This window comes from Erinaceus europaeus, chromosome 8 (assembly GCF_950295315.1).
Source record: "Erinaceus europaeus chromosome 8, mEriEur2.1, whole genome shotgun sequence".
NCBI classification, from domain to species: domain Eukaryota; kingdom Metazoa; phylum Chordata; class Mammalia; order Eulipotyphla; family Erinaceidae; genus Erinaceus; species Erinaceus europaeus.
Window position 1 is genome coordinate 51,916,587 of NC_080169.1, and position 23,941 is coordinate 51,940,527.

A 23,941-nucleotide genomic window follows, 5' to 3' on the forward strand; every position below is an offset into this window, starting at 1 on the left:
TGTTTTTCCTATAGTTGCATAGAAATAATTATAAATGTATAGTTGTGATTTTCCATTGTTAAAACTTTGATTCATATATAGAACATTGATTTTTGGAAAACTATACCTGTGTTTTAGAAAACAATGAAATATAGTACTAAGAAAGAGTTCTCACAAAAGTCTTTTGGAGCTGTTATATAACTTAATATCATAAACATTTTTCCTCCTGGGGATCAGGCAGTAGTGCAGTGGGTTAAGCGCACATGGCGTCAAGCACAAGGATGGGCAGGCATAAGGATTCTGGTTCAAGCCCTGGGCTCCCCACCTGCAGGGGAGTCGCTTCACAATCGATGAAGCACGTCTGCTGGTGTCTTTCTCTCCCCGTCTGTACTCCCCTCCTCTCTTGATTTCTCTCTGTCCTGTCTACAACAACAACAGCAGTAACAACGTGGGCAACAAAATGGAAAAAAATGGCCACCAGAAGCAGTGGATTCGTAGTGCAGGCACGAAGCTCCAGCAATAACCCTGGAGGCAAAAAAAAAGTTTCCTCCTAAGTTTATCAGTTATAAAGTCTTATATATAATTCACTATTTTAATTTAAATATATTTTAAAATATTTTTTATTATTTATTATTTATTCCCTTTTGTTGCCCTTGTTGTTTTATTGTTGCAGTTATTATTGATGTCATTGTTGTTGGGTAAGACAGAGAGAAATGGAGAGAGGAGGGGAAGACAGAGAGGGGGAGAGAAAGACACCTGCAGACCTGCTTCACCATTTGTGAAGCAACTCCCCTGCAGGTGTGGGGAGCCCTGGCTTGAACCGTGATCCTTCTGCTGGACCTGTGCTTAACCTGCTGCACTACCACCCGACTCCCAGTTTAAATATCTTATGTTGAATTTCACAAATGGCATTAAAATAACAAAGATATAGAGAATAGAAAGAAAAAATATTTTATTAAAACAAGTTTAGTAGTAAAATTGGTCTTCTGGAATTCATTAGAACTAATATAAATATTTTCTATATTATGTGATGAATGACTTACCTGGAAACATTCATAAGATGTTTTCAACAACATTCAAGAATAAAAGTTTTTTTCAGCAATTAAATATCTTTTCCTGTGAAGCATTATATGTTTGCAAAATTGTTTCCAATCCTTTTGAGCAGCAGCTCTGACATTTGAGAAGAAAACATTTGGAGCATAGTTTCTGGTGTCAACCAGGATTAAGTACTAGTTTCACCACTTAATATGATCATGATGAAAATACTTAAAAACAGTGAAAATAACATATTCCATCAACAGAAGTATGGTTAATTATACTGTTTGTGCTAACTTACTGTTTTCACACTGTGTTTGAAAGTCAGATGAAATGATCTTTAGAGTAAATGACAGGGTGAGGATCAAGCTAATAAATGATGTTATTAATATTATCTATTTTTAATAAATATGAATGTTGTGGTACAGTTATTTTTTTAACGTTCTCCAGTGTTTTAATATTACAGTTTTATTATTTTGATGACACTTTTGTAATTTTGAGATATTTGTATGATTACTTTGATAGCATCCAGATTTTCAAAAAAGGCTTTGCAAGAAAATGAATACAAATTTAACATTTTTATCCAGATATTGAGTTGTCTTAGCACAACTTTTTTACACTTTAAATTTTTTTCATAAAAATGTAAATGTGTAAGTTTTAATTCTTTATTGTATTACATTTCTAAAGAAAACTAATGAGCAGTCAAAATAATATTTTTATTATGTAAGATTTTAATCTTACCCAGTGCATTCTTTTGGGGGAATATATTTAGTTTACTACAAATGTTGGGGAAAAATGTAACTAGAAATATTTTGATGGGAACTACCGAAGCAATGTGTTTAAAAAATGATGCTTCATCTTAATTCTGTGTTTCTTATCTAGGTGAAATTAGTAACGATCCTATAACATTTAACACAAATTTAATGGGTTACCCAGATCGACCTGGATGGCTTCGATATATCCAAAGGACTCCGTATAGTGATGGAGTCCTATATGGATCTCCAACAGCTGAAAATGTGGGGAAACCAACCATCATTGAGGTAATTTTATTAAACGGAATAACAATTATATTTAAAGGGAATAATAATAATTTTTTATAACTTGAGTTTTGGATGTTGAAATTAAAATTACTTAATTACTTAGCTTTTTCTCTTCCTCCTCCTTTTTTTTTTTTTTTTTCATCAGAGCATAGGTGGTGTTGGGGATTGAACCTGGGAAAATTGATGCCTTACTCACAGCCTTTTTACACCACCATTGTGCTATCTCTCTAGCCTGGTTTTTAATATTTTATGTGTAGAAACATACTGTATGACATTTGGAAGTGTATTGTTCTTTTTTATTAATTTATAAACATTTTGTCTTGTTTCAGCTTTTATATAAAAATGAATGTCTAAATTCAAAAAATTAAAAAGATATTGAAAAGAAATGCATAAATATAATTATGATTTAAGACAATAAATACAAAGCTAAAAAATATTTGTTCCATATTTTAATTTCATGTTTCATAAAAGATAATCATTAAAAGGTCATGTTATGAGTTCCTGCCATGTTTCAAGCATTATGATATTTTCTTAAACTGCAGTTTCATCCATTTTGGTCCAAATGATACAATATTATTATTATTATTTCAGTGTAGTATTCCATTGCATATATATCCTTTAATTTCTTTATCCAGTCATTTGTAATTGGTCATTTAGATTGCTTTCATATATTGGTTATTATAAATAGTGTAGCTGTGAATAAAGGACTACAATATCATTTAAAATTAGTGCTCTTGTGTTCTTTATTTTCCTAGGAGTGATATAGATGGGTCATAAGGTATTTCCATTTTTATTTGTTTAAGGATTCTCCAAACTGCTTTACCTAAGGATGATAGCAGATTGCATTTCTACCAACAATGTATTAGAGTTTCTTTATCTCCATATCCTCACCAACACTTTCATCTCCTGTTTTGTTGATGTTAGTCAGTATCAGAGGCTTGAGATAGAATCTCAAGGTGGTTTTAATTTGCATTCTCTTAATGATAAGTGGCCATTTTTTCATATGTCTCTGAACTATTTGAATGTCATCTTTTCTTTTTTAAGTGCGTGTGTGCGCGCGCGTGCATGTGAGTTTTCAAGAATATTATTCTGACATATGCGATACCAGCAGTCAAATTTAAGACCTCATGTTTGAAAGGTCATTACTTTATCTCATCTCTGTGTCACTTCCTGTGTCCTGAATGCTTTCTTTAGAGAACTGTCAATTCAGGCCATTTGCCTACTTTCGTACTGGGTTATTTGCTTTCTGTTGTTGAGCTACATTATTTCTTTATAATTTCTTTAATATCAGTCCCTTGTCAGATGTGTAGTATGCAGATGTTTTCTCCGAGGTGTTTGGTTGCCTTTTTACCTTATGGAAATCTTTCTTTCGTTCTTTCATGTTTCTTTCAATGTGTAGAAACTTTTTAATCATATGTAGTCCCATTTGCTTATTCTTTCTTTAGTTTCCCTTGCCTGTGGTGCTAAGTCTCCAAATACATCTCTGATAGGTAAGGTCCTGAATTGCTTCACCTCTGTGTGTGTGTGTGTGTGTATTTTGTTTGTTTATTTTTTGTTTTCTATGTTTCAAGTCTCATCAAATTTTTTGATGTTTTTAATTTAAAGCATTTAATAAAATTCAACACCTATTCTTTATAAGAGGAAATAACCTTAAGAAAACTAGATATAGAAGGAGAATTTCTTATACTCATAGGCTGTTTACCAGAAGCAGTAGTTAATATCATTCTTTAATGGGAAGACACTAGGAGAATTCCTTATAAATCTAGAAATGAAACTAGGACAATACTTATATGATGTGTAGAATTCCTAGTCATTATAGCAAAAGAAGAAATTGAACCTATAACGATTTGAAAAAATTGAGTAGTTAGTGAATTGCAGTCTATTTACTTTTCAAAATCGTAAGTAGGATCAATATAAAATAGCTTTATTTCTATACATGAATAGCAAGTATTTAAAATGCATATATTTTTAATATAAAAATATGAAGTAGTTGGAAACAAGCATGCAAATTCTGGAGGAAATTATATGATATAATTGATGTTAAAGAATACTTTAAATGACAATTTTGGAATAGGAAGACATGTTATGTAGTTATCACTTTCTCTCTAATCTATAGATTCATTAAAATTCCAATAAAACAATTTGTTATGGAACTTGGCAAGCTAATTTAAAAATTTATAAATAAAAGAGTATCCCAGAATAATTATAGAAATAAAAAAGAAAGGTGGGTATTCTTTCCCTTCAAGATACAACAACTTATTACTAATCTGTAGTAGTCATTATAAAGTTGTCTTATTGCCAGGACAGATATACTAACCAATGAAGAGAATAGATAGAAATAGATCTGTCTACATAAGGAATATATATATATATATATATATATATATATATATATATATATATACACACACACACACACATATATACACATATATATTAGAAATAATACTATGGATCTTTAAGGAATAAGTTATCTGTTTATAGAATAGGGCTCAGATAATTGATTAGACATAAAGTAAATAAAAAGTTAGATTCTTCACAGGAAATATAAAACTCAAGCCTAGATAGACTATTTAAGTATAAAAAGCAACATTTAATTTATTATGTAACAAATGTTAAGTGATATCTTTATGAATTTGAGGTAGGGAAGAATTTCTCTTTTGTAAAATCATTTTACAAGGGAAATGATAATTTAGAAGACTGTTTTTGTCATGTATATACAGTTTCCTGTCTCCCCATGATAAGTATCACCACACCTTCCAATAACTTGTCTTCCCCCACCACGGGACATTTTTCGGTCCATTCCTGCCTCCTTCCTTTAGTGTCCTTGGACTTCTGTAATAAACTATGGCTAATTTAAGTTTTTCCCTCTTTTCAGGGAAGAATTTCTTAAATAAAACAAAATATTTTTAAGTGAAAAATGAGGGAGTCAGGCAGTGGCGCACCAGGTTGAGTGCACATAGTACAAAGCACAAGGAACTGAACAAGGATCCTGGTTCAAGTCCCATACTCCCCACCGGCAGGGGTTGCTTCACAAGAGGTTAAGCAGGTCTGTAGGTATCTCTGTGTTTCTCTCCCTCTCTGTCTTCCCCTCATGTCTCAGTTTCTCTCTGTCCTATCCAGTAAAATGGGGGGAGGGGCACCAGAAGCAGTAGATTCATAGTTCTATAACCCTGATTCATATTGATAACCCTGGAGGCAAAAAAAAAAAAAAGATAAAAATTTGAGAAATTTTACTATTTTGTATTTGTGAACTTCTGTTAATCAAAAGAAACAATAAAATTTAAGACCAGTCACAAACTGCATGAAAAAAGTTATGCTAAATATATACAACTTACAGTATATAAAAATGAATCTACAGTTTAATAAGAAAAAACACAAGTGAATGTCACTGTACCTTTTATCCATCCTGTGGTTGCACTTCTAGATATATAACCAAAAAAACACTTATAAATGTTAACTCAGGGGAATGTGCAATCATTCTCATTGAGCAATATTTGTATAGCAAAACACTGGGTACCCCAAAACCACTGGCAACCCCACAACTCATCAGCATGAAAAATGATAAAGTGTAGAGTCCGCACACAGTGAATGTTTGCAGAAACAATGTAGTTAAGTTTGCCTAACAACATGGATAAATGTTTTAAATGTAATGTTGAATAATATTTTAAAAAGAAGTCCACACATTTTTCTATATTTATAGAGCTAAAAAGCAAGCTGACCAGGCAGTTTATTTTAGGTATATAGACATTTATAGAAAAACTATATTTTTTAAAACTTTTTCAAAAATATTTATTCCCTTTTGTTGCCCTTGTTTTATTGTTGTAGTTATTATTGTTTTTGATGTCGTCGTTGTTGGATAGGACAGTGAGAAATTGAGAGAGGAGGGGAAGACAGGGGGAGAGAAAGATGCCCGCAGACCTGCTTCACTGCTTGTGAAGCATCTTCCCTGCAGGTGGGGAGCCAGGGCTGGAACCGGGATCCTTAAGCTGGTCCTAGCGCTTTGCGCCACGTGCGCTTAACCCGCTGCGCTGCCACCCAACTCCCAGATAAACTATATTTAAAATGAATGTATGGCAAGCATAAAATTTAATGGCTATTTCTTATGCCAGTCCTTGTGCTTCGTGCCACATGCGCTTAGCCCGCTGCGCTACCGCCCAACTCCCAAATGGCTATTTCTAGGTGGAGAATGGGAAATGCCTATGGTAGAACAGAAATACTAGTTTAGAGCCAGGATCCCCAGAGATTCATTATGTTCTTTCTCGAAAAAATTTTTATTGATTAATTAAAGAGAAAAAAGAAAGGTAAGGAGAGAAAGTGAAAGAGACCATAGCACCAAAACTTCCTTTAATGTGGTGGAGGCTGAGCTTGAATATGGGTCATCATCATGGCATGGCAGCATACTATCCAAGTGAACCATTTCCTTGGGTCCATTATATTCTTTTATCTTTCATTCAATACACAAACATTAGGAATATATACCACATCATATGCTAAGATGATGGTAAAATTTAGCTTTTCATTTGATACACAGAGTAATTTGTCTGTAAATATCTCATTTCTTCATCCACATAGTAGCATATTTATGGAGTTTAAAAACATTTTTAGTGGGGCCAGGCAGTGGTGCAAGTCCCTAGTCCTCACCTGTAAGGGGAAAGCTTCACAGTTGGTGAAGCAGGGCTGTAGGCATCTCTGTGTCTTCCTCTCTTATGTTTCCCTCCCCTCTCAATTTCTCTCTGTTTCTATCAATAAATAAAGTTTAAAAGGGCACTGGGCAGTAGCACAGTGGGTTAAGCACATATGGCGTGAAGCGCAAGGACCTGCTTAAGCTCCTATAGGTGGGGAGCGGCTTCACAAGAGATGAAACAGGTCTTCAGGTGTCTTTCTTTCCACTCTGTTTTACCCTCCTCTCTTGATTTCTCTCTGTCCTATCCAACAACGACAGCAATAACAACAACGATAAACAGGGGCAACAAAAATGGGAAAAAATGTCTCCAGGAGCAGTGGATTCATAGTGTAAGCACTGAGCCCCAGCGATGACCTTGGAGGCAAAACCAACCAACCAAACAAATAAAAACATTTAAACTATTGTTGGCAATATAGTAAAATAATTTTGCATGTCTTAAACTAATACTTAATTAAATGAACCCACTTACTAATTTATTCAGTAAGTATTTGTTGAGTTTCTGAAATAGCCACTATTCCAGAATCAGGTTTTTTTTTTTCTTTTTAAAAAGCACTCATTCATGCATGCCTTCCTGCTATGAAGAACTTCAGAATCACAATAAGTAAAATTTCATAGATGACATTACACTATTTAAAGATCTTATTAGAAAACCAGGGAGATCCCTCAGTGTTTGAGAGCATAGGACTTGATGCCTAAAGGCCCAGAATTGGTCCCTGGTACCTATTAGTGCCAGAGCTGAGTAGTTCTCTGGCCCTCTCTTTTTTTCTCTTATAAAAATGAATCTTTAAAAAAGTAAGTATCTTTTCTAGAAGTCTTAGCAGGACTGTGCTGCACTATATTTATTAAAATTAAACACTGAGTATAAATTCAAGTAATAAAATTCTTCCTCCTGACTTATGAATCTCTTTGGAAGCCTGTATTAGAATTTATGAAATGTATAGTAACAACATTTCTGAAAATTACGGTACAGCTAGTCATAAATGCTGCTACTAGTTTGAAAATATCTAGTATTTCTTTCTGAGCTCCAGCTTTTAGATATATAGTAAATAGTAGAGGAATAACAGTTGTCCACTGAAGATATGATTAGGTTTTTATAAGGTAATTAAAATGAAGATTTCCTAGTTAAATTTCTTTTCTTTTTAGAACTGTTTTTTCTTACTTTTAGAAAATTTGCTTTTTGTGAGCAAAAATAAAAAGATCAAATTTTTTGTTTTAAAATAAGAGTTGATTTTAATAACTAACCTTAATTTTAGTATTCACTGTAAACCTAATTGATTATGTGTCCCAACTTATAACAGCAAGAAAGTCATTAAATATGACAGAAATTTGATAAATTGTGAAAGTAGTTTCTTTTAACTTTGTAAAATAATGTGCCTTTCAGAAGATATGTTTTAACTGTTGTCAGTGGTTTCGGATTTTATTTCAAAATTCAATTTTTTTTGTTCTCTGGCAAAATTCCTGATAAGTGTAATTTATTTCCTCTAGAAATCACAGGTGATGCTATACAACTCTGTAGAATTTGTTTTTAAAAGCACAGGGTATTTCTTTTTAGTGTGAGTTAGTTTTGACCTATTCTTCTGTCACAGTGTCAACGATAGCTACAACCATTGCCAGAAGGCTAGTTCTGGGATTCCAAGACTTTTTCACAATTGTTTGTTCATTTGAGGTAATGCAGACCTGTCTGAATGATTTAGTGTCTGTTAAAATGTTAACTATTTCTTGATTTTTAAAACCATATCCTGCCATTAGCCTTTGCTTTTGTTTGTTATTTGCAGTGGCTACTTCTGAGTTGACTTTGATGTAAGTTCATTGACTCTGAAAATGTTTACTAATACTTGATTCAGTGAAAGGATTTCTTTGTGGTTTTGAGCATGTGCCATAAGCTTTGTAAATTGTCATCTTTACTGTTTTGCTCCTGATATAAGCATGATATGATTCCTGAAGAGTTATTAATGATATTTTTCATTGGTTGGTATGCTACTTAGTACTAAATGCAAACAACACAGAAATTTATTTGTTTTATTTATTTATTTTTATTATCTTTATTTATTGGATAGAGACATCCAGAAATCAAGAGGGAAGGAGGGGATAGAGAGGAAGAGAAACAGAGAGACACCTGCAGCACTGCTTCACCTCTTGTGAAGCTTTCCCCCTGAAGGTGGGGACTGGGGACTTGAACCTGGGTCCTTGCACATTGTAACATGTGTACTCAACCAGGTGCGCCACCATATGGCCCCAGGAATTTGTTTAAAATGTACTTTCTAGTATAACCCATAAAGTCCATTTAAAGTACAAAAATACATTGTTTGGGTTTTATTGAAATCTTAGAACAGCACACTGGTAAGTAATTCATAATGGTTAATCCATTTACTAATGATGCATCTGCATTGCTATTAGCACTTAACGGTCTTCTATAAAAGGGTCTTTCTCATTATAACTTTGTTTTAGCATGTTAAATAGACCTCACTAATTATTTATTTTCTCATAGTATTGCTAAAAGCTCGGAGTCCTTACTGCCCAGAGATGGAATTTTTTTATAAGCATATAGACAAATGATGAAAATGGAAAGTACTTTCACTTTATCCTTAATGAATTTTGTTTTCCAAATAAAATTTCACCCCTTTTAATAGGACTTTCTTTTTCTAATAGATAACTGCCTATAATAGACGTACCTTTGAGACTGCAAGGCATAATTTGATAATTAACATAATGTCAGCAGAAGGTAGGTACGGGCTAATGTGTTGCTGATCATTTCCTTACATATAAGAGGTATTTAATTATATTTGATAACTATGTCAAATATAGGTAAGGATTTAAAACACTTCATGCCAAATATAACTAATGAAATATTAAAATACAAATTTATTATGACATAGCATAACATGATAATATTAAGAATCTGTTGGGAAGTCATCTTGATATAAACCATTACTGGGTTTTCTCATCTGTAAAATGGAACCAAAATAGCACTTATTTTACTAATCTGGGATAGGAATTTTTGAATTAATTCTTTACTTAATGTCCTGAAGAAATGACTGAGCATCATCTACTAAAGATTAACATGTTATATTATTTTGTTTTCATGTATGTCATAGCTAACAGTTCAAGTGTCAAGTTGTTAGTAGACAGAAATAAATTGTAATTTGGGTCACAATCTTCCTAAATAGCTAGTTTGTATCTGTAGTTGCTTGACTCCATCTAGAAATTAGAGTTACATATGGTCACATTTTAAATAATTCCCGAGGATTTCAAAGATTAAGGATATGAGAAATAACCCTTTTCTTGGCAATTTGCTAATAATAACTAGTTACAATGCAGTGGTCTTGGACCAATGTTCTCACTATTAGGTTCTCAGAGGTACTCTAAAATCTTTTGTCAGAACTGAGTTTCTAACAAACTGAGAGGCAACCGAGTATACAGTTGGAGTTTTTTGCTTTCTTAAGTCTGGTTTCAATCCTAGAAATGTAGGGCACATAAGACATCTTAAAAGGTGTTATTGATATGTGGGGATCTAAGTTTAAGCAGATACTACTGGAAGATTTCTGGATAACTATAGGACTAAAAGTTGACTTTGGGGGGCTATTTATATTAAGCATTATTTTTAAAATTTTATTTATTTATTTATTTATTTATTTATTTATTTTACCAGAGCACTGTTCGGCACTGACTAATGATGGTACTGGGAATTGAACCTGGGACCTTTTTGTGTTTCAGGCATGAAAGTGTTTTTGTATAAAAGGTTTTTTAATGTACATAAAGTTTTTTTTTTTCTCTATCTTGAAAACAGTAAAACAATGTGCACCCTGGTGTTGTTACTTAACTTAAAAAAAGGGGTTGGCTAAAGGCTGCTTGCAGCGTGTGAAAGGATTTACAGCGGGAGCTGGGAACTAGTTTAAACAATACAAGGTTTATTAAGGTGAAACAGGTAAAAGACAAAATAAGCACTTATCATCAAGGGTTAAGAATACTAGGTCCATAAAGTCTGAATATTTTATCAAAAGTTTAGTCCCATAAGGTAAACAGTTATCAGCTCTGGTAAAGGTTGCTTATGGCTGTAGAGGGGTCTAAAAGTTTACCTGCTAGCAGAGTCACACGTGTTCAATTCCCAGGAGAAGTAGCCATGGTGGAACCTGGCAACCCTCCGCCAAGATGCTTCTGACCAGTAGAAGCAGCACCAAAGAGCGAGAGTTTTGGCTGGCTGTACTTTTCTTTGTACACCAGCACAGACTGGATCTGCCCACAATCCACCATGCGCCTGCGCAGACCACTGCATACTCTGTCACTAAGGCTAACGTTAGCACTGTGTCAGGACTTCCATCCATGGTCACTGGTGTACTGCGTCACCACACCCTAGATAGTTAAAAACAAATGAGTGTGCATGGAACATCTTACCAAGATTTAATGATCTCAAATTCATGATCAATACTTGTCAGGTTGAAAATTGCCTTTGTACTATACAAAAGACAGCAATTCCTGGGGAACTGACTTCTCATATTTGGGAAGATACTTAAGGATTTTTTAAAAAATATTTATTTATTCCCTTTTGTTACCCTTGTTTTTTTATTGTTGTAGTTATTATTGTTGTCATCGTTGTTGGATAGGACAGAGAAATATAGAGAAGAGGGGAGAAAGATACCTGCAGACCTGCTTCACTGCTTGTGAAGCGACTCCCCTGCAGGTGGGGAGCCGGGGGCTTGAACTGGAATCCTTACACTGGTCCTTGTGCTTTGCTCTGTGTCCACTTAACCTGCTGCACTACAGCCCGACTCTCATGTGAGGATTTTTTAACCCCCTTACATGACTTTTTCTGAGGTTTTCTAGCAACAGATGTGCTAGTTTCAAATGTAAAGTGACCATTATGCTATTTAAATAACCATTATGCTATTTCCCTAGCCCTATATTAGAAGTTCTTAATGTCTGCTGGTGAGAAGTAAGAGTAGATGGGAGTAGACTACAGCTAATTCTCATTTAGTAATCTACTTGTTTGCCAACTGATTGTAGACAAGATCAACTTTCTGTCAAATCCATATTGTGACAATATATGAGAATTTTGTTTATGCAAAGTGGTGGGGCAGTAGCTCAGATTCAAGCATCTCCTATCATATCATCTTTCAATTTCAGTCTTATTTCTACAATCAGTCTGTGTATAGTATACTAGTGTTTTTCATCTATACGTATACTTGTATATCACACAGTATAGTTAATTTCCTCTATCTTTTATTACATTGCAGTGTACAGCACACTACTGAATAAGCATTTAAAGAATACATACTTAAAATGTTATGATGATGAAAAGGTGATGTTAATCTGTCTAAGATGGTTGACCAACCCACTCCGAGAACATTAGCCTGAAATGCCAGTAAATGGCGCTCCTAGTTTATTCACAAATTCATTATCAACCAGGTTTCAGGAATGGGAACCTGGCCACTAAGTGAAGGATACCTGTATTACTTCAGACAGAAATGCTTCACTGCCCTTTATATAGGGTTCAGTGGCCCCAAACTATGTGAAAACTGCCGAGCTAAATGACATGCATTTGTCCTTGCTAATCTAGATGAAATTTATATAGGCATTAAGATATATATCTCTGAGCACGGCCTGCACTCATGCTATTTCTCACAGATAAGGTTAGAAAGAGAAATGAGGAGAGGTGACTGTCAGGATAATCATACTCAATTTGATTCCTCACCTAGTTTTCTCTGAGAGAAGTAATGGGAAATTAGAAATGTGGAATCACACAGCGTAGAGCTCAAGGAGAGTGCATGGACTAATTCCTTAAATTAGGCTTAGTGCCTCAGAGGCCTGCAACTGGTCTTTTGGCCTACTATCCCCTTGGCCTTTGTGATATCCAAATATAGTAAGCATGGGGTTTCCCCAAAGTTAGAAAGCTGCTGTGACTCATTCCTGGGAGGCCTGGCGGCAGCAGTAGGCCAAATAAGCAACGAGTCCAGAGCCTCTGCTGTGTGTGGAGGCAGCAGGTTTCAGAAAAGGAGCCATAGGCATTAGAAAAAGCTAAGTGGGAGTTCTCCAAAAAGTAGCACTGATTAGAACAAAAGTCTTGCATGTTTTTATTACTATTATTATTAAGAAAAGTGGGGGGCTGGGCTGTGGCACACCCATTTAAGGGCACATATCACCATGAGCAAGGCACCTGCTTTGAAACCCACTCTTCACCTGCAGGGGAAATGCTTCACTAGTGGTGAAGTAGTCTACGGAAGTCTCTCTTTTTTTTTTCCTCCAGGTTTATTTCTGGGACTTGGTGCCAGCTCTGCTCTTGGTGGCCATTTTTTTCCATTTTATTGTATAGGATGGATAAATTGAGAGAGGAGGAGGAGATAGAGAGGGAGATAGACAGACACCTGCATACCTGCTTCACCACTTGTGAAGCGTTCCCTCTGCAGTTGGGGACCCAGGGGACTTAAACATGAATCCTTCCATGGGTCTTTATGCTTAGTACTATGTTGGCTTAACTGGGTGTGCCACTGCCTGGGCCCTCTGTCTTCCTCTCCCCTCTCAATTTCTCTCTGTCCTGTCAAGTAAAGTAGAAAGAAAACAAACAACAACAACAACAAAAAAAAAACAGCTATAAAAAATACTGGGTGAAATTAACAGGTGATAAATTTTCAACATGCTCAAAAACATTATTTAGGATTGTTTATAAATATTGGCAAAAACCTGTTTTTCATGGTATATTTATGCATGGGCATTTTTCTTTATAGGGGAAGATGTAGCATGATTAAGCAACTGACTCAGTATAAAACAGGAAATGTATCTATGTAAAACCGGAGTGATCTAAGAGTATAAATATGTTTTAGAAGACTGCAGATGGGCTTAGATCAAATAGATACAACAAAATCATAAGTAGAAGAAATGCCATATAGGAGAGAAGCAAAGAATATTCTGTGATTAGGACCTTGAAAAGTTCAATCTTTAGGAAGAGATATCACTCTCTAGAAAACTTTGTTGAAAACACTAAAGCTAGGCTTTATTGTCCCTAACTTCTTCTCAAATATCAAAAGTCCTTTAATATTTTTTTCAAAAGCTTAATAAGTATTGAAGTAATCAAGATTTCAGTTATTTGTGTATTTTTAAATTTCTAAGTAATAATTGAATACTTAGATGCTTGAGCGTTAGTAAAATAAATTAGAAGATATACATAATATAATTATTATTGGGGACTTCTAAATCATGTGGTAAAAACCATTTTTTTTCCACTTGAAGGGACAAACTCAGGCAATCAGCTTCTTCTAATTATTCTAATAATCAACAAACTTTTATATTTTATACTTTGAGGAGATCCAGCAAGTACTTTTCCACTAACAATTTATTTATTTATCAGGAAGAGAGAGGTGATGAGAGAGAGAACAAGAGAACCACTGTGGTACATATGAATGATGCTAAGGATCAAACTTGGATGATGCTAAGGATCAAACTTGGGGCCTCATGCTTGAGAGGCCAACACTTTATCCACTGTGTCATCTTCTAGGCTGCAAGAGTAACTTTCTAATATACTATCCTTTAGTTGAGCTAGAAATCATATGAGGTCAGTTCAAATTATGACAAATTCCTTGAGCTTTCTAATCTGTCTGAAAGTAATGGGAAAAAGACAAGTATCTACTCACCCTTCCTTGGGAGGATTAAATGTGATACATTTACATTAGTTTCTTAGTTTCACCTGTGCTACAGTAAATATTGAATCAGTTAGTCTTTATGGTTATAGAAATATTGAAAAGAAAGCAATAGGTCTTAATAGAACAGTCAGAATGTGAAAATGATAATTTAAAATTCAAGGGGGACATTTGAGAACATGATGTCAGTCATAAGTTATTTCTTTTTGTTTGTTTGTTTTGTTTTTTTCATTTTAAATTCTTTTTTTTAAATTTTTTATTTAAGAAAGGATTAATTAACAAAACCATAGGGTAGGAGGGGTACAATTCCACACAATTCCCACCACCCAGTCTCCATATCCCACCCACTACCCTGATAGCTTTCCCATTCTCTATCCCTCTGGGAGCATGGACCCAGGGTCATTATGGGTTGCAGAAGGTAGAAGGTCTGGCTTCTGTAATTGCTTCCCCGCTGAACATGGGCATTGACTGGTCAGTCCATACTCCCAGTCTGCTTCTCTCTTTCCCTAGTAGGGTGGGTCTCTGGGGAAGCGGAGCTCCAGGACATATTGGTGGGGTCTTCAGTCTAGGGAAGCCTGGCCGGCATCCTGATGACATCTGGAACCTGGTGACTGAAAAGATAGTTAACATGCGAAGCCAAACAAATTGTTGAGCAATCATGGACCCAAAGCTTGGAATAGTGGAGAGGAAGTGATGGGGGGTACTCACTGCAAACTCTAGTGTACTTCTACTTTCAGGTATATATTTTGCAGTAGTTTACGGATACGTGTGAACATATGCTCTCTCTCACAGAAACTGGTGTATATCTAGGTTTTGGGACTTTGTTAGAAAGTGAACCACCTGAGATGGAATTAGAGTATACTATGAAAGGAAAGGTCTCACCCGAGTAATGAAGCTGAAGGGTTGTCATTCCACACCTGAAGTCTCTGGACACAGTCTGAAGTGAAGCATGTTGAGGTGGTGATCATTGTGTTCATAAGTTATTTCTTACACTGAATCTGAATTTTACTTAAAATTAGTTTAAAATATTAATTTTGATGTTTTGGTAGTGAGATTTTAATGAGAAAGTGGGAGAAAATGTTAATATGTGATACGAAATTTCATTAAGATTCTAAAATAGTAAAAATATTTAATTGTAGACTTATCGACAAAACAAAATGGCTACGCTTGTAGGAGTCTTATATTAAAATATAATCAATATTTATTTCAGTAAAAATAATGTTTATGGTGCTTCATAAAGATATGTAATACTGCAAAAAATTATTTCAATTCACATATGAACAACCTACAAACAGGTACAAATAATAGCAATGTCTTCTGTTGGGGGAAAATATTTCTTTATACTGCAACTTACATTCTTTATTCAGATGAAGTTGGTACTGCACAAGATGGTAATGCTTAAGTGTCATGATTTATTTGAAAAAAAAAGTGTTGTCTTTAAAATGTTGTAGGCACCAAATATTCCCATGTAAAGGTACATGAATTATAACTAGAGTTCTATAAATGTACCTTCTACTTCGGCACATTGCCAAGAGAAGGAGAGGGTTATGGCAATTAGAAGGTAGGTTTATTATTTTTTTCTTTTTTCTTTTTTTGGCCAACCCCTGTAAATGACCCTGCTACTGGTTAGATTGATTGTAGATATAATTCTGTTTGGAATATATGTAATGTATTATGTATGTTTCTGTTATGCAGAAAGCCTTTAAGAGTCAGTATAAGTATCACTTCCCATGGCTCATATTCTGATGGACGTTGGCAAATCTTGAATTATTATATTTGTGTCTCCCTTTAAAAAGCCCACTTCGTTAAAATTATGCATACGTTTTTCCACCAAAATTAGACTTCCCTTTACCATATCAAGCAGAATTCTTCATTAAAAATATGAACGTAGAAGAAATGTTGGCCAGCGAGGTTCTTGGAGACTTTCTTGGGGCGGTGAAGAATGTGTGGCAGCCAGAGCGCCTGAATGCCATCAACATCACATCAGCCCTGGACAGGGGCGGCAGGGTTCCACTGCCTATTAATGACATGAAGGAGGGGTAAGCAAGCCTTTATTTCATTGCCTTAAATATGGATTGTAAAACATAGTGATTTTTATCAAACTTATTATAGATGGAAGATGGCCCATTGCAATTTTCTTTTTAATAAGAAATAGGTATTATCAAGATAACGATAATACTAGCAATTTTCTGTATTGACAAAGAGGTTACCTTAATGGTTCTTTATATCTGATGTTCCATGTCCTGTGAAATCTAATTGTAGGTCAGGATCAGCATCATAAATTATGACACTGAAGTCTTTTGTCCCTCCCGTATAGAGAAGCTGATTATTTAGAGTCCTGAATTTCAAAGGAAATTGATGCCCTAGTTATCAGTCAAAGGAGGACATGCAGACTGCTGCTGTAACTTTATTCTTGGAAACTATTTTTTCCCCTTTAACATTCTTTCCACCATGTGTTGGTGACTGATGGCTGAAGTGGAATTGCTACCCACTTCCAACACTTGGCCTTGTCACTCACAAACTGGGTGACATGGGACAAAGTGCTGCACTATTCATGCCTCAACTTCCTCATCTCTACCATGGGGATTATACTGCCCCTCAGGATTGTAAATGCATTTCAGATGTAATGCCTTGGAAAGGGATTTATCTATCCTCAAGTCTTGCAAATACAAATTATGACTCATACCCTTGTAGAGATTAAGAAACATTCCTTCTGCTTGGGTAAATTGAGAGGATTGAATGTCAGTGCTAAGCCAAACCTTAATTTTTAACCTGTGGTTGAGGCAACAACCTTCTACTGCCTTTTCTTTTTCAACCAATCTATAAACCTATGAAACAGAATAAATCACAGCATAGCCCTATTCCTACTTCTCCTTTATTCATATTCTTGGTAACATTTTTCTACAGATGATAATCTGGAATTAAGTGTGATACTTGGATTAATAAGAATTAAATTTAAGGCTTTAAATGAGAGTGTCACTGGAAATAAGAGCAAAGATCACAAATAGACTTAGATGAAGTATGAAGGAGTAAGGCAGGAGAGGGATAAGGGGATAATCAGTGAGGTGTGAAGTCCAACTTAAAATTTCAGAATTAAATTATACCTTATATGTTACAGTAATGGATTTTGAAATCAGTCAAGCACACATAAAAATTCTTTGAGAAAAATAGTTGCTTTATCTCTTTTCTATCTGTTGATTAACTTTCTATATAAAAAAACCATTTAGAGCTTAAATTTGCAAGTCATAGTTACAACATGGTTCTCTATCCTGCTGTGTAAAGGGGGACCATAAAAAGAAGCAAACAGGGCTGTTTTCCTTAAGATATTCTCTAAATATGTAGATTTTTTAATAGTTTAACTAAAGTAAGCACTTAATGTGTTCTGTCATGCTTGTTAAAATAATAACCAAAAGCTTGTTGAGAAAAGTATGAAAACCTGGTGTTTGACTGTGGTTTATTTCATAGTTGCTCTTTTTTTCGGGACTCACTCTTGCTCTAATGGAATGATAGGCTCCACTCATAGAGGATTTTTAGAAACTGAACTAACCCAAATTGAACTAAACTGACTATCTAAACTCTGACCTACAACAGTGTTTCCCAACTATGTCTAGTCTGTGAGTTGCCAGTGGGGCTTTATTAAAAATATAGATAGGTTCCTGGTCTCTTAATGCCCTGGAGGTTCTGAATCTTTGAGCCTGCAACTGGGCCTAAGCATGTGACTCTAAATTAAGAACAGAATTTTTATCCTACAACTACTTGTTAAGAGAATTTAGTCATTAGTTGACTGACCTACAACACCTGCTGGCGGGTGGCATCTGCTATCAGATATCTGATATGGTCAGTCCCATGGCATTTATTTGGATCCTGTTGTCTCAGATCCCTTCCCAACTTGAAATGCTTTCCATGATTTCTAATTTAATGTTAAGCCAAAACCTTTGCCAAGTATTCATATGAGAGGTCTTTTAAGATCACATTTCTATAAATTGTTTCCAGTGCCAACTTTACCACGCTAGTGCCTCTGTGTGAGTACCAATGAAATAAGGCCTACTTGAGTATATGATTAAAAAAAATGTTCCTGTGGATAGTTCTGCATCTTTAGTTGTTATATATTTTTAAAACCAAAATATAATACTTAGCTCATCTCTGGTATCTTCCTAATTTTTTCTTTTTGTAGAGAGTGAGAGGTAGGTATAGAGACAGATATAGAGGAAAGACACTGCAGCAGTGTCTTTCCACAGCTTGTGAAGCTTTCCCCCTGCCTGCACTCCCATGTGGTGGCCAAGTGGTTGATCTGGAATCCTCAAGCAGGGTAACATGTGCTCTACTGAGTAAGCCACCTCCTGTCCCTTTCTTTCTTTCTAATGATGTACCATCATGATTCTTAATTCATTATTTTTTCTCTCTGTACTTTAAAAATAACATGGACTATAAGTCTTTGAAAAACAAATATAGATCACGAAGAAGAAGCAGAGATAGATCCTAAGTTTTCTAAGATTTTACTTGAAATTATGTTCACAAATTTCCAAAGTATTAAGTACCTAATAAATGTGCTCTGCTTGGTATTTAGGGTTATAGTCTCTCTTTAAAAATAATCTCTATAAAACGATTTCCTCTTATTCATTTCTGTCATTCATATCTGCTAACAGCAGAAGTTTTCCTATTTGAAATAGGTTGTCAAGTAGCCTCTTAAACTTACTGCCCTCCCACAGTCTAATGAACCATTTAATTTCAGTCATCAAGAACCTTCTTTGCAGAAATATCTTCTTACCCTTCTTGATGTGTATTTTTTTCATTTGTGCACAGCTCACTGTAAACTTTCAGACTTCTAAATTTAATGGAAAACAGTTATAAAGGTGTACTTTAAAGTGAGTAAGATCCTGCTAAGCAAAACAGAACTTCTTTAAAATTCCCTTTACTTGCAGGACCCATTCTCTCTCTGGGTGTGGTCCTACTGCTGTTTTGCTTCATGAATCTGAGCCAGAGGCTAAGGACTCATGGATACATTTAGCCTGGAATAAAGCTGGTAGAAAACAGGTTCATGTTACATTTAGACATGGCATAGCTGCCAACATGGGGTGAGTGATGTAGTGTAAATGGTGGCTATGAAGGGAATGATGGGGTGTGAGGATTAAAGAATATACTCACTTTTCACAAGAGATTGTCAAACTTACCATTATTTCCTCTAGTTATCAAAGCATGAAGACCTAGCCTCAATTAGCAACCAAGATTCCTTGTTTATTCTCTAGACCATCTCATAAAGTCCTTCCTCTAATTAATTGCTTTATGACCTTTAAAGTCTTCAACTTAAAATGTGAGGAAGAAAATGTAAGTCAGTGGCTGCCAAACTTTGCTCTGAGGCAAGGTCATGGTGCTAGGTGAGTCCTTAGTGCTCTGCTGACACTTGCCCCCATCTTTGGAGATCTGTAAACTTCTTTATTCTTGAATAATGTCCCTCCTTTAGTTTTAGTGCAACTATCTATCCTCTTCTTTGTGACATGACGGTGATATGAGATAGGAATTTGTGAAAAAAAATTTTAATAAAATTAAGACACAAACATAATATATACAAATATAATTAAGTGATAAAATCAATGAAACTAGCATAATACAGCTATTTTAACCTATATCCAGACATGTGTGTGTGTGTGTGTGTGTGTGTGTGTGTGTGTGTGTGTGTGTGTGTCTTAAATTTTGTCAAGTATCTTTATGGTAAATAGTCTGTTAGTACTTAACTACTAATATTTGCAGCATACTGACTAAAAAATATAATCTGTGCATACAACCTACCAAGGACCAGGAAAGTAATCAGACTATTGTAAAACAGTGTTTAGTCTTTTAAGACAGTTCCTTCTTCACTTTAGATCTTTGACTGGGAAACATTGATAGAAGTAAAAACTGATAGGGCTTTAAGATATGATTACACATTGCTTTAAAGAATGAGATAGAAGACTTGAGGTAGGGAAAAAAGCTTGGGAAGAAGCTGAGTTAGGAGAAAACCTGATGGATTTGGAAATCTACTTATTGAAAATTAATTCTTCTACTAAAAATAATAGACTAGGATTTGAATCTGTTTACATCTTATTAACTTACCTTTCTCAACTTTATTGAGACATAGCATTGTAAATGTAATGATTTCCTCCATTGTGAAATCACTATAGTAACCTTAGTTTATAGCCATCACCTCTTGTAGTTTTATCTCTTTCTCATGGAATTTTTTTAAATCTACTCTTTTAGTAACATTCAAATAATACAGTTGTTTGCAATTTAACATTTTGAAATTTTTTCAGTGGTGTAATGTCATTGTTTGCAATTTAACATTTTGAATTTTTTTCGGTGTGTAATGTCATTCATTCATTCTGCATGCATTCATCAGATAGGCTCCCTCAAAACAGTGAGAGAGACTGAGTTCAAGGAGAACCATTAAGTGGTTCTAAGTGGCGATGGTGACTAGAACTCAAACTATAGCAGTGGGAGTCAACAAAGTGAAGATTTTTTTTTTTCAGAGTAAATGACAGGGACTGATGACAGATTGAATATGTGGCAAGAAGGACATGAGTCAAAGATGTTGGTTCTTGAGTTACTGGCTTGAGCACCTGGCCATGCCAGTCACAAAAGATAGAAGGCAGAGTGGGGTAAAGCTGAGCTCAGTTTGAAACATAGTTAAGTTTCTGAATCTTGTGGTTCATCTAAGTAGAGATGAAAGTAATTTAGCACAGTTTGTTAACTATCATAAAAATGTTTCCACTTCTAGGCATCTCTCACTTTCTCTCTCTCTTTCTCTCTCTCTCTCTCTCTGTCTGTCTCCCTCTCCATCTCCCTCACCTTCTCTCTCCCTCTTTTATCTTTATTTGATAGAGACAGCCAGAAATTGAGAGGAAGGGAGAGATAGAGAGGGAGAAAGAGAGACACCTACAACACTGCTTCACCACTTGAAGGTGGGGACCAGGGGCTTGAACCCGGATCCTTGTGCATTGTAACATTTGAGCTCAACCAGGTGAACCACAACTTGGCCCCACAGGCATCTCTTTTAAGATAACCATTTAAGAATGTGAACAGAGATTCAAAATATTATTTATGATAAAAATATTGGAAGCAACTTTCATATCTAACTCTGAAATAATTGCTGAATAAATCATGTGCACTTAAAATTATATTGTCATAAAGCTATAATTGCAAAGACTGTACAATATGGAAAATGATTATGATCCACTAAGTGAAAAAAGCAGAATACAAAATTATATTTTAGAGATGATTCAATTAGCTTAAAATATATGTGTTTGGAAAATATTATGTAAGGTACATTAAAATATGAAAATAGTTATTTTAGTAATATAAATTGTTTTTATATTCCAAGCTTAATGCAATGCTTTTATATTACTTTTATAATTTGAGGAAAGATTTAAAACATTTCAAAGGAAACATTTCAAAGAATTGAAAACAGTTATGCTTAGTACCATTAATGTTATGTTAAAATGAATTAGTTAAAATATTGCAAATTATAAATGCAAATCAGTGTTATTTAAAGCAAAGACTATTAACAGTTTTAAGAAATGTTCATTTATTTCTGTTTTTACATACATATTTAATGGTTGTCAAGAAAAAATATGGTTATACTCATAGGCGTTGGATTTATTTGATGTTTAAAAGTAACATTTTGTTTTAGGGAATCAAACTGAGGACCTTAAACATACTTAGTATGGGCTACATACCTGGTCCTCTTGACCACTACTTAATCCAACTGTCTATCCCTATTCTCAACTCCATCTTCTCATGTTAGCTATCAAACTCAACCAAAATAATGAAAGTCATGGGTGCGTAGAAGCATACCTAAAATAGATTTCCTAGCTTCTTTCCACCCTAAAGTCCCTGTTCTCATCTGCTCTATTCCTACTTTTTGGTTCCTGTTCATTATCATTTTTGTTATGCTTAATATCTTACTTCCTTTAAGCCTCCAAGTTGCAAATTCTATCATGATTCTATCTTGACTTCTCTAGGCAGAAATCCTCACCAGTGTGTCCTATAACCTCAACTCTCCAGAGTCATACCCAGGGAAAGATAGAAACAGGCTGGGGGTATGGATCTACCTGCCAATTATCATGTCCAGTGGTGAAGCAGTTACTGAAGCCAGAACTCCCACCTTCTGCACCCTCCAGAAGAATTTTGGTCCATACTCCTAGAAGGGAGAAATGATAGGGGAAGATGACCAGAGGTCTCTGAACTCCAACTCCATCAGGATCCAGAAAGAGAAGAAGAAGGAAGGACATTTGGAAGTAGTAATAGGTGTGAGTTAGAAAGGAAGAGAAGATTCATAGAAAAGAGAAAAAAGGGGTGTGTGTGTGCAAATACATACTCAACCCATATCTGCAACCTTGGAAGAACTACTGTAGCTTCCAATGGAGGGAATGGGGATACAGAACTCCGGTGATGTGAACAGTGCAGAATTATGTACTCCTCTAATTTTATAATTTTGTAAGTCAATATTAAGTCACTAACAAAATTTAAAAAATAATTGAATGTATTTATATTCATTGATCATCTAAATAATATACCATATAGCATTTCTCACATCTACTTTTAAGCTCTTTTTAAAATTCCTTTTGGTTTATATATCTCTTTTCATTCCTCCAGTATATGGTTTTGAATACTATCTGTACAGATTAATTGGGGAATATGAAACCTTTTTTTTCCAGAACTGCTTCTAATATTTGTAGTATTTCATAATTCTAAATAAATTTTATGATTTTGTGTTCTATTTTTGTAAAGAATGACATTGGGATTTTAGTGGGTATTGCATTAAAAATATAGATTATTTAGTTAATGCAAACACCTTAATGATTTTAATTCTTTCAGTTCATGAACATAGATGTTAATAATTGTTAAGTCCTCTTAATTGACTGATCCACTAAGCATTAAGTAGTGTCCATCCCTATCTTTTTTCATTTTACTTAAAGTCTATCATGTCAGATATGAGAATAGCCAGTACCACCCTTTTTTGTAGGCCATTGGCTTGTATGATAGTTTTCAGTCCTGTGACTTTGAGTCTGTGTTTGTCTTGTTCAGTTAGGTGGGTTTCCTCTAGAGAGCATATTGTTGGATTGTGTTTTCTGATCCATCTTCCTACTCTGTGCCTTTTAATAGGTGAATTTAGGCCATTGACATTTACTGATATCAAAGACTGAAGATATTTTAACACCATTCTTGTAGCATTTTAGAGTGTTCTGATATATGTCCTATTATGGTGGTCTGTTTATAGGAGACCTTTCTGAACTTCTTTCAGGGCAGGCTTGTTCATAGTTGATTCTTTCAACTGTTGCTTGTCTGAAGGTTCTAATGCCTCCATCTAGTCTGAATGACAGTCTAGCAGGATACAGTAATCTTGGTTAAAAGCCTTTCTCATTGAGCACTTGATAGATATCTTGCCATTCTCTTCTGGCCTGTAGTGTTTGTATGGAGAAGTCTGCTGCTAATCTTACAGGTTTTCCTCTGTAGGTGACTCTTTGTTTTTCTCTTGCAGCCTTCAGGATCCTTTCTTTATCCTTATTCCTTTCCATTCTAAAGATGATGTTTCTTAG

At 34.8% G+C, this 23,941-nt stretch overlaps 1 protein-coding gene across 7 annotated transcripts in view; it reads left to right on the top strand.

Annotated features, from left to right (window-relative positions):
- SGCE (sarcoglycan epsilon) overlaps positions 1–23,941 on the top strand; it is an 89,033-nt gene that overhangs the window by 30,324 nt on the left and 34,768 nt on the right. For all 7 annotated transcript variants that reach the window (XM_060196214.1, XM_007522503.2, XM_060196213.1 and 4 more), the window contains 3 exons: positions 1,897–2,054; positions 9,391–9,463; positions 16,210–16,408. In XM_060196214.1, the coding sequence (XP_060052197.1) occupies positions 1,897–2,054; positions 9,391–9,463; positions 16,210–16,408 (430 nt within the window). The remainder of the gene's footprint in view (positions 1–1,896; positions 2,055–9,390; positions 9,464–16,209; positions 16,409–23,941) is intronic.